Raw genomic sequence first — 12,500 nt, 5'->3', positions numbered from 1 at the left:
GTGTGTATCTCCATACCGATGTCCCACGTGTGTGCGTTGGCCTCCATCTCCTTCTTGCCGATGACGTACCAGATGCAGGCCATCCAGTGGGCAAGCAGTGCGAACATGGACATGAGCAGAGTCAGCACCACCGTGCTGTGCTGGGAGTAGCGGTCCTGGGGGTCAAGGGTCACCGGGGTCACCAAGGTCGCAGGGGTCACGGAACACCACCGACGACAGACAGGACACAGACAGAGAGGGACAGTTTCAGGTTGAGGTCAGTATCAACGTCATGCACCGTTTTCTTATTGCTTCTGAATAATGCAAAGCTAATGAGGAGACACAGCACTCAAAGAATCCTCCATAGAAATGCACGGGCTAGTTCATAATGCCAATGTGGCATTGTTTACATATATCCCGCCCCTTCCTGTATGCCTGCCCATTCACTTGAGTAGGAAAATAGCTGCCCGATAACTGCCCAGAGTGTGATACCAGATGACCGCTGAGTAAGGAGACTTGCCTATAAGGACTTTGGCTAAGCTTGTGCAACTATTAGACCATATAAGGGCAAATGGTTCACCTGTAGACTACATGGGAAGCTCCCTGTCAGGAGAAGAGATGGTCAAATGCACTGTCATGAAAGACGTGCCCTCTGCCAAAAACAAATAACAATCTCTTTACAAATGCGCGAAAGGGCTGTTTCTGTTTTATGAGTCAAGACTATAGATTCAAGTAATGCCATCATTGTCATCTCAACTGCCCATTTGATATGTGAGTGTGTTATTGCATTATAATAATGGGAATGGGATTACATAGGAACGTAATCATGAACAGATCAAGGTCAAAGTATCAAAGTATCAAAGCTTCTTTTTTTACAGTTTGTCTGGAAATTCTCAAAACTATGTGATCAGCCTCTACATTGATTGACTAATCACTTGGACACATCATAAAAGCCATTTCTCATTTGAACAAACAGCAAATGCTTTTGCACATCCATGCAACTGACTGCAATGAAGCTGAAGGTGAAGCGAGCCAGTTGATGTCTGCTGTTTTTTACATTATCAATTGCTGTTATGTTGGTCAAAATCCATAATTTCCCTGCTGAATAGCTCTACCCCCATAAATACATTTAGGCATTAGTTCATTGCTTGAGTGATTACATGCAAACGAGTGTTGAACTAGTTGTCATATATAATCTGTCAAGTCTGATTGTGCTGTTTCCATGACACTTCCATTTCCATATTTTGGTAAATGCTGAGCTGATGAATCGCTCTCAGATTAATCTTGACTCCACAAAGGGAAATGTTAGCAATCAACCAATTCTCTAAGCTCAGAGGTGCATATTATAAACCTTCAATAGTGAAGAATATATAGAAGTGTACTGCATTTATAGTTCTGCCAAAGGGGTATTTCCAATATTTACCATCCCTTTCCAATTGTGTGCATTTTTTCCTTACTGTACGGTATTGCGGTACTGCAAAATTGTCTGGTCTTCCTTTCTTCTCTGACAGTACAGTAAACTACATGATCTTCAAACTATGCGGTACAATAAACTACATGGCAACAAACTGCAGTATGAATCCTGGTCAATCTCCCACATTCAGTAATATAGAACCATGTACAAATGGAATTGATATATGCCACACATACAGTAAAAGAGAGTAGCATTGGGTTTTTAATCATTGTCATCAAACTCTGAGGAAAATACTAACATACAGAGTAAAAGCATTTTGATCTCGTTCGTAAATAGTGGCACATGGACATTGTGATGGCACTGACATTGTCGTTGGCACACAGTACATACAGAACTAACTGACCACACAGCAACGGTACACAGTGAGACAGTACAGAGCAATAACAAATCGACAATAGATGAATAACATACTGAATCCAGACAAAATAAAAGTTCTGATCAGCACGGTTATTGCTCAATCACACAACAGCATCAAGTCAGCACGGAGATTAATCTGTGAAGGTGAAAGACAGCGCATATCTCTGCCAAGCAGGAAATGTTGCGCTGGCATTAGCACAGCGCCTGAGAGAGATGCTGATGAGGCTGATAGACAGATCAAACAAAGACGGCAGACTAGCTGATGGGAGAAACTAGACAAACACAACTCACCATTTTCTGCAGGAGTCGAATGATCCGTAGCAAGCGGACCGTTTTCAGCAGGTGGACCACAGACACCTGAGAATCAGACAAGACGTCATTCACCACCTCTCAGCTGACTGACTTATTAATTGATTGATGGATTGATTGATAGATTGATTGGGATATACTGTAGGTGTTAATTTAAGGGGCCCTAATTTAATTGACATGCAACTGGCAATGATCCACCGTATATGAACTCAAGCTACTTTATTAACTTGGCAAAATCATTTTGCTGATTTAATATCACAAGCTAGATCCTAATCACAAACAGGGACAGTTCAGAGCAAGGCTCCCACACTCCACACCAGAGCTTCAGTTCACACACACACACACACACACACACACACACACACACACACACACACGCCCAACAGAGTTTACTCATTCCTAACCCCATGTCCATCAATGAAATTAGTGCTCAAGATCTACGAGGAAAGAATATCATGGGAAAATAATGTTTCATTGCTGCTCTTTCACATTCACACACACACACACACACACATACACACTCTCTACAAGTGTCACACATACATGCTCTACAAGTGTTCCTTTAGGGTCTGACTCAGTAATGTGTCACTGCAGGTGAAGAAACTATGAATTCTTTCACTTGCACCTTTTTTGTGTGTGTGAGTGTGCATACCGGTATGTATGTGTTTGTGTGCATATGCGTGTATCCATGTGTGAGGGTTTAATTGCATGTCTGAATGCAAATGTTTAACAGTGTGTGTGTGTGTGTGTGTGTGTGTGAGTGTGTGTTTTATCTAGTCAGTATTTCTTCCCCTTGGGCTAGAACTTTCATGGTGATATTAAAACTGTATATGATCATCACCTGAAATGGACAACCTCATCATCATCATCATCATCATCATCATCAAGCACCCCCCCCCACACACACACACACACACACACCCACGTCATAAGTGTTTGATCAGGTGTGGAACGCTTGAGTCAATTGATTTCACACAGAGAGTCTCCCTGTGGAAGATGTTGCACACTTACTCACTCTCTCTCCCTAACACACACACACACACACACACACACACACACACACACACTTACATATATACTGTAGATATACAAAATGTAAACTAGTAAACTACAGCCTTGTTCAGTGAAACAGTCATTACTCTAACACAACTCAATTCCAAACACACACACACACACACACCAAACCACAGATACTGTTTAATAGTATACTGCACTCTTAACTGGTTCATTGCTATTACACCACACCAAACCACACACTACTAACTGATTCATTATTAAAACACGACACCAAATCAGACCAAACCACACTGTTACTTTTAACTGGTTCAGTTCTGCCTCACACTCACAGAAAGCAGAGGGGAGAAAAGAATTGAAGTGAGGAAAGGGGGGAGGGAAAGAACAGGAATAGAGAGAGTAGAGCGTGATAGAGGAGAGGAGAGGAGAGAGGCGACTCTCAATGTAGATGATTAATGGAAATGCCACTCTATCCAGTAGGGAAAAGAAAGGCTGTTCCGTGTATGCGTGTGTCTGTGTCTGTGTGTGTGTGTGCGTGAGTGTGTGTGTGTCTCTCTGTGTGTGTGTGTGTGTGTGTGCGTGTGTGTGTGTGTGTGTGTGTGTGAAAGAGAGTGTGTATCTGTAATTGCTACAATGAGGTGGCAAAATGTCTGAAGGCCATGCAACACGACACGCAAAGAGCCTGCATTATGTTTACCCCTTATTGCTGTCCCTCTCTCTCCCTCTCTTCCCTAGCTCTCCTCTGCCCCTCCATCTCTCTCTCCATCTCTCTCTCACTCTCTTTTTCTCTCACTCTCCCTCCATCTCCCCTCATCTCTTTCTCTCTCTCTCGCTCTCTCCCTCCATCTCTCTCACTCTCTCTGTCTCTCTCCATTTCTCCATCTCTCTCTCACTCTCTGTCTCTCTTATCTCTCTCTCTCTCTCTCTCTCTGTCTCTCTCTCTGTCGCTCTCCTTCTCTAATGGGTCCCAGTGGAGTTTTGGTGCAGTTTGATTTCCTATTGTTTTACAGGGAGGCGTTATAGGGACCCTGGGTCTGATCCGAACAACGTTTTTGGTGTGTGTGTGTGTGTGTGTGTGTGTGTGTGTGTGTGTGTGTGTGTGTGTGTATGTGTGTGTGTGTGTGTGTGTGTGTGAAAGAGAAGTGAATGACAGTGATTGCACTAAAAGCAAAAGCCTGCAAGGCATTCTATGTCATAAAAAGAAAATTTCACAAAATAAACATCCCAATTACAATCTGGTGCAGAATATTTGACAGCATAATCCAGCCTATTGCGCTGTATGGAAGTAAGGTTTGGGGTCCACTCAGTATGCATGACTACACAAAGTGGGACAAGCATCCAACTGAAGCCCTGCATGCAGAATTTTGTGGATCTATACTAAAAGTTCAATCAAAAACACCCAATAATGCATGTAGGACAGAATTAGGCTGTTTTCCATTGGCCTTACCTATTCAGAAAAGAATCTGAGTTTGCTAAATTGGCCTCTCCTTGAGCTCATAGGTCTCCACTCAGTCAGCATCTGTGGCTATTCTCTGCTGTTTACCAGAACGACAGCCCATAATAATAACACTCAGCGGCGCTGAAATGCATCATAGTAAAAGCACAGTCTGTATCAATAGCGATTTACACTGAAATAATTCATAACCGCAGCCCAGCCAATAGCAGCAGCAGTCTCAATCATTTATAATAAGAATAAGAAGAACATAATAAAAACACTGTCTACACCATGTAACACGGCTATGACGACAGCCATTAGAGAACATAATAAGAACATAATAAGAACACTGTCTACACCATCTAACACGGCTATGACGACAGCCATTAGAGAACATAATAAGAACATAATAAGAACACTGTCTACACCATCTAACACGGCTATGACGACAGCCATTAGAGAACATAATAAGAACATAATAAGAACACTGTCTACACCATCTAACACGGCTATGACAACAGCCATTAGAGAACATAATAAGAACATAATAAGAACACTGTCTACACCATCTAACACGGCTATGACGACAGCCATTAGAGAACATAATAAGAACATAATAAGAACACTGTCTACACCATCTAACACGGCTATGACGACAGCCATTAGAGAACATAATAAGAACATAATAAGAACATAATAAGAACAGTCTACACCATCTAACACGGCTATGACGACAGCCATTAGAGAACATAATAAGAACATAATAAGAACATAATAAGAACAGTCTACACCATCTAACACGGCTATGACGACAGCCATTAGAGAACATAATAAGAACATAATAAGAACATAATAAGAACAGTCTACACCATCTAACACGGCTATGACGACAGCCATTAGAGAACATAATAAGAACATAATAAGAACAGTCTACACCATCTAACACGGCTATGACGACAGCCATTAGAGAACATAATAAGAACATAATAAGAACACTGTCTACACCATCTAACACGGCTATGACGACAGCCATTAGAGAACATAATAAGAACATAATAAGAACACTGTCTACACCATCTAACACGGCTATGACGACAGCCATTAGAGAACATAATAAGAACATAATAAGAACACTGTCTACACCATCTAACACGGCTATGACGACAGCCATTAGAGAACACAATAAGAACATAATAAGAACAGTCTACACCATCTAACACGGCTATGACGACAGCCATTAGAGAACACAACTAGATGTACCGCAGAGCGGTACAAAATATGACCGCCGCCCAGTCCAGCACATTTTTTCCACAAAAATAAATCACGCTGAAAGGCCTATATGATTCTAACTGTCTCACTAAATTGCATTATCCACACTCAATTCTCACTGATATCTGCTAGACAACAAGTACCAAAACATGATTAGTTCATAGATTTCACATGTAAAATTAATTTTATACAACCCCACCTCCATCTTGCCTGTTCATAATTCTGAGAAATTCTTGAATTGTGTGCATGTACATGTTTATGTTATGCGTGTGTGTGTGTGTGTGTGTGTGTGTGTGTGTGTGTGTGTGTGTGTGCGTGCTTGTGTTTGTGCCTGCGTATGTGCCTGTGCATGCAAGCGTACATATGTCTACTGTGTGAGTATGTGTCATACGTATGATTACTGTGAATGTATGTGTGTGTGTGTGTGTGTGTATCTGTTTGTGCACATGTGTGCACATGAAATGGGTTAACATGACCCCTGGAGGCAAACATACGGAAAAAAATGGTCATCCTAGGCCCGACAGTACTCAAGATATTCACAGAGAACTGTGTCTGCCCTACCCTTCTTTCGGGGGGTCCAGTCCAGCGGGGGGGCTACAGATCAAAACGAAAAATTACGGTTCCATGCTATCCATGTGGGGGTACATGCCCACCAAGTTTTGTGTACCCCGGTCTTTCAGTGTCCCGGGAATCCTTGTTGTTGTACGTCACTAAATGTACACATAAATTATTTTATTGTAAGGCCCCCCATGAACGAAAGTACACAAAACTTGGCATGCATTCGGAGGGTGTCATAATGATCCTACACTTTTAATTTTGTGCAGTTTTGACCTTGTCAGCCAGAGATATTGTGATGAAAACACCTAATTTTTTGCTTTTTCATTTTTAACTAGGTGGCGCTATACATAAAATAAGTGGTAATGGGATGGGTTGACATGCCCCCTTAAGACCAACATACATAAAAAAGGTGGACCTCCTAGGCCCTACGGTTATCGAGATATTCACAGAAAACTGTCTCCGGCCACCTACAGGCCAGTTGGTGTATAGTAACATAAATTAATTTATTGTGTGGCCCCCCATGAACGGAATTCCACGAAACTTGGCGTGCATACAGAGGGTGTCATAATGATCCTACACTTCCAATTTTGTACAGTTTTGACTTTGTTAGGTCACAGATACCTTCAATTACAACACCTCATTTTTACTTTTTTGTGTTTAACTAGGTGGCGCTATACATGAAATGAGTGGTTATGGAATGGGTTGACATGGTCCCTTGAGATCAACATACAAAAAAAAAATGGTCCTCCTAAACCCTACGGTTTTCGAGATATTCACAGAAAACTGTGTCTGCCCTACCCTCCTTTCGGGGGGTCCAGTCCAGCGGGGGGGCTACAGATCAAAACGAAAAACGATGGTTCCATGCTATCCATGTGGGGTTACATGCCCACCAAGTTTCGTGTACCCCGGTCTTTCAGTGTCCCGGGAATCATTGACAGAAATTTGGGCATGCGAAAAAAAAAAAAAAAAAAAATCTGACTAAACCTATATGACCACCGCTTCGCTGCGCGGCGGTCATAATAAGAACACTGTCTACACCATCTAACACGGCTATGACGACAGCCATTAGAGAACATAATAAGAACATAATAAGAACACTGTCTACACCATCTAACACGGCTATGACGACAGCCATTAGAGAACATAACTAGATGTACCGCAGAGCGGTACAAAATATGACCACCGCCCAGTCCAGCACATTTTTTCCACAAAAATAAATCACGCTGAAAGGCCTATATGATTCTAACTGTCTCACTAAATTGCATTAGCCACACTCAATTCTCACTGGTATCTGCTAGACAACAGTACCAAAACATGATTAGTTCATAGATTTCACATGTAAAATTCATTTTATACAACCCCACCCCCATCTTGCCTGTTCATAATTCTGAGAAATTCTTGAATTGTGTACATGTGTGCGTGTACACGTTTATGTTTGTGTGTGTGTGTGTGTGTGTGTGCGTGCTTGTGTGTTTGCCTGCGTATGTGTGTTTGTGCATGTGCATCTTGCCTGTTCATAATTCTGAGAAATTCTTGAATTGTGTGCGTGTATACGTTTATGTTTATGTGTGTGTGTGTGTGTGTGTGCGTGCTTGTGTGTTTGCCTGCTTATGTGTGTTTGTGCATGTGCATGCATGCGTACATATGTCTACTGTGTGAGTATGTGTCATACGTATGATTACTGTGAATGTATATGTGTGCGTTTGTATCTGTTAATGCACATGTGTGCACATGGAATGGATTAACATGACAGCTGGAGGCAAACATATGGAAAAAACTGGTCATCCTAGGCCATACATGGGCAACATACGGCCCGCGGGCCACATCCGGCCCGTGGGCTTTCCCTGACCGGCCCGCGTAAGGTCCGTGAAAGAGTCCGTGAAATAGTCAAGAGCCTAACATAGAGATAATGCACGCAAATCAATATCATTGCTTTTATTTTGAAAGCGACTGCTATTTGTACGCCCATACATTTGTGCGTGGATGCATACGATGTAAACACCCTCACTGATGTGCTGTCTCTTATGTCTGCGTCGCTCACCACCGCAAAGGTTGTCAGAACGAACTCCTGCTGTTTGTTGGAGATACGAAGTGTGAATTTCAAAACGTTACTGGCAGATAGACAGTTTACATTCGGATAACCCCGTCACTGTAACCAAAATATGTCTGAGTTTATTTGCAAAGCATGCTAGCGAACTAGTATGATGCTACTACCCACAGGTTGCTTGAAGCAGCCGGCTCAACACACAAGGCGAGTTGACCAATCACAGTTTTGTGCATAAAGTTAAAGCAAAAACATACATTTTTAAAATAGTTTTCTTTGTGCATGTTGATTAACTAATGACAGCCTACTATTGTCTGCTTCACATTTTCATAGTCTAATTATGCATAGAGTTAATTTAATGAAGGTAATGATGGTAATGATGAAATATTGCTGAGTGTTGATGAAATGGTGGCACAGGCCTATGGTTGTACTGACTCCTTCACATTTTCATGGTCTAGCCTAATTATATAGATATTGTAGTACTTTTTTATATCAGCCTTTGAAAACTGAAAAAAAAAATGTCAATGTCAAAAAATCATTTTTGAGAATGAGGATTAAATACTGGACATAGAATAAATAGCCTATTGCTGTTTTTCCTTGGTCTCCCTCACATTTTCATCTGTTCTTACGAGTAGTAAACAAAACCATATGATTTACTTAATGTTATACAAGAACAGAATATAATTGGACAGAATTGAGTTCAGACTTGAGTTCGGTATTTTGGGTCCGGCCCTCCTCAACAGTCCCAGTTTGTCATGTGGCCCCTTGGGGAAATTAGTTGCCCACCCCTGTCCTAGGCCCTACGGTTCTCAAGATATTCACAGAAAACTGTGTCTGCCCTACCCTCCTTTCGGGGGGTCCAGTACAGCGGGGGGGGCTACAGATCAAAACGAAAAACGACGGTTCCATGCTATCCATGTGGGGTTACATGCCCACCACGTTTCGTGTACCCCGGTCTTTCAGTGTCCCGGGAATCCTTGTTGGTGTACGTCACTAAATGTACACATAAATTATTTTATTGTAAGGCCCCCCATGAACGAAAGTACACAAAACTTGGCATGCATTCGGAGGGTGTCATAATGATCCTACACTTTTAATTTCGTGCAGTTTTGACCTTGTCAGCCAGAGATATTGTGATGAAAACACCTAATTTTTTGCTTTTTCATTTTTAACTAGGTGGCGCTATACATAAAATAAGTGGTAATGGGATGGGTTGACATGCCCCCTTAAGACCAACATACATTAAAAAGGTGGACCTCCTAGGCCCTACGGTTATCGAGATATTCACAGAAAACTGTCTCCGGCCACCTACAGGCCAGTTGGTGTATAGTAACATAAATTAATTTATTGTGTGGCCCCCCATGAACGGAATTCCACGAAACTTGGCGTGCATACAGAGGGTGTCATAATGATCCTACACTTCCAATTTTGTACAGTTTTGACTTTGTTAGGTCACAGATACCTTCAATTACAACACCTCATTTTTACTTTTTTGTGTTTAACTAGGTGGCGCTATACATGAAATGAGTGGTTATGGAATGGGTTGACATGGCCCCTTGAGATCAACATACAAAAAAAATGGTCCTCCTAAACCCTACGGTTTTCGAGATATTCACAGAAAACTGTGTCTGCCCTACCCTCCTTTCGGGGGGTCCAGTCCAGCGGGGGGGCTACAGATCAAAACGAAAAACGATGGTTCCATGCTATCCATGTGGGGTTACATGCCCACCAAGTTTCGTGTACCCCGGTCTTTCAGTGTCCCGGTAATCATTGACAGAAATTTGGGCATGCGAAAAAGAAAAAAAAAAAAAAAAAAAAAATCTGACTAAACCTATATGACCGCCGCTTCGCTGCGCGGCGGTCATAATAACAACATAATAAGAACACTGTCTACACCATCTAACACGGCTATGACGACAGCCATTAGAGAACATAATAAGAACATAATAAGAACACTGTCTACACCATCTAACACGCCTATGACGACAGCCATTAGAGAACATAATAAGAACATAATAAGAACACTGTCTACACCATCTAACACGGCTATGACGACAGCCATTAGAGAACATAATAAGAACATAATAAGAACACTGTCTACACCATCTAACACGGCTATGACGACAGCCATTAGAGAACATAATAAGAACATAATAAGAACACTGTCTACACCATCTAACACGGCTATGACGACAGCCATTAGAGAACACAATAAGAACATAATAAGAACACTGTCTACACCATCTAACACGGCTATGACGACAGCCATTACCACTGCTGGTCTCTAGACCTTACTCTTGCACTGTTGCACTGTTGGACTAATGTTGGACTACTGTTTGCACCTTCACCATGACACTCACTCTCTTGAGCACCTTGCCAGGCACACATAACTAAGGACTAATGTTGGACTACTGTTTGCACCTTCACCATGACACTCACTCCCTTTAGCACCTCACCAGTCCTGGCCCTGTCACTACAAGCGTCTTTTGATCACCCTCAAGCACATTGGACTTTCTTAATTTAACTTATATAGTGTATATAGTATTTAGTTTTGTTAGTTTTCTTATCTTTCTTATCTTCTACTGTCTTTATTGTACAGTGGAGTTTAGTTATATGTTTATACTTATACTAATGTTTACCATTTCTGCTGTACAGTAAGTGCATGCTGTGTGTTATGTCTGTATGCTACTGAGACCCTTGAATTTCCCCTTGAGGATCAATAAAGTATCTATCTATCTATCTATCTATCTATCTATCTATCTATCCATTAGAGAACATAATAAGAACATAATAAGAACACTGTCTACACCATGTAACACGGCTATGACGACAGCCATTATGTTCTGGAACACTTGTAGGAACACAGCCATTATCAGCGGCTGTATGCATTGGTGTAAAGCTCTTCACAATGGGAGAACAGTCCCATATTAGTTAGATTTCATCCTGCAGTGGGGCCTGCACCTGTGCACTCCTTGAGTAGAGGCATTTACCCTGCAGAGTTTCACCACCATGTTCATCTGTTAAAGTAACACTATGTAGGAACTCCACTTTTTGTCAACATTTAAGGGGGTGCCCATAACATCCAAAACGGATAAAAAGGTTCAATCCCCTATACCCGCAACAACAACGTTACATAGTGCGGTACCAGACCTTCCGGGCGCGCAGAGACTCCATTTGCCTTATTCTAAGTCAGCGTGACATCAAATTGAGTCTGAATCTGTTATTTTAAGGTAAAAGAACTCCATGGTGCTGCTTAAATCACTGGAGCCCTGACCAGGAGCATGTAGTACACCAGCAGCAGACACCAGTACCAGTGGTCAACTCTATACCATGGCAGTACTGTATGTACCAGAATCAGCCTTAGCATGGCCAGATGCAGCCGCAAGGTGTAACAGCTCTCCCTTTTTTCCTCCCTCCTTCCCTCTCTCGCTCTTTCACTCTCTCTGTCCCTCTCTCTTTCTTTCACTCCTTCTCTCTCTTTATCTCTCTATTTCCCTCATCTTTCCCTCCCCCCGCCTTTCTCTACAGTATGTGGTTGAGTTCGATCTTGCTTTTGTGTTGGTGTCCTAAGATGTGGCACAGAAGCAACAGTGTAACCAATAGGCAGTGCAGTCAATATCAACTAACAATATGATAGCCAGCAATTACTGTAAAAGCAACAGTATTGTTTACAATTTGGTAGGACAATATAAACCTACAGTATGGATTGTATGCTCAGTGGTAGTCTGTTAACATTGTTAAAGTGCAGATATCTCATCAAACGTACTGTAATGTATGTTTTTATGTTTCCCCCACTCCGATCTCCAGATGTCCTGAAGAGGGTTAGGGTTACCTGTGTGTGTGTGGTGTGTGTGTGTGTGTGTGTGTGTGTGTCTGTGTGTGTGTGTGTTTGGGTGGGTGGGTGTGTGTGTGTGTGTGTGTGTGTGTGTGTGTGGGTGTGTGTGTGTGTGTTTGTGTGTGTGTTAATGTTAAGGTTAGGGTACCCACCACGCTGACTTTGAAGGCGTACAGGAGGTCGAAAGGGAGAGCTGCCACCAGGTCGATGATGAACCAGGTGGTCA

The 12,500-nt window shown here is 42.1% G+C and overlaps 1 protein-coding gene across 1 annotated transcript in view; it reads right to left on the bottom strand.

The window, feature by feature from the left end:
* The window catches only part of kcnh8 (potassium voltage-gated channel, subfamily H (eag-related), member 8), a 56,056-nt gene that overhangs the window by 27,008 nt on the left and 16,548 nt on the right, over positions 1 to 12,500 (bottom strand). Inside the window, exons 6-8 of the mRNA XM_076300855.1 lie at positions 12,427 to 12,500; positions 2,102 to 2,167; positions 17 to 155 (exon numbers count right to left, since the gene is read on the bottom strand). The exon at positions 12,427 to 12,500 is cut by the window's right edge and continues 84 nt beyond it. Coding sequence (XP_076156970.1) covers positions 17 to 155; positions 2,102 to 2,167; positions 12,427 to 12,500 — 279 coding nt within the window. The remainder of the gene's footprint in view (positions 1 to 16; positions 156 to 2,101; positions 2,168 to 12,426) is intronic.

This window comes from Alosa pseudoharengus, unplaced genomic scaffold, assembly GCF_046254945.1.
Source record: "Alosa pseudoharengus isolate Yale_2024_CS ecotype anadromous, Long Island Sound unplaced genomic scaffold, YU_APseudo_1.1 YU_APseudo_1.1_scf_23, whole genome shotgun sequence".
Classification (NCBI taxonomy): domain Eukaryota; kingdom Metazoa; phylum Chordata; class Actinopteri; order Clupeiformes; family Clupeidae; genus Alosa; species Alosa pseudoharengus.
Note: the sequence above shows the minus strand (reverse complement) of the source record. Positions and strands in the feature narration are given on the sequence as shown.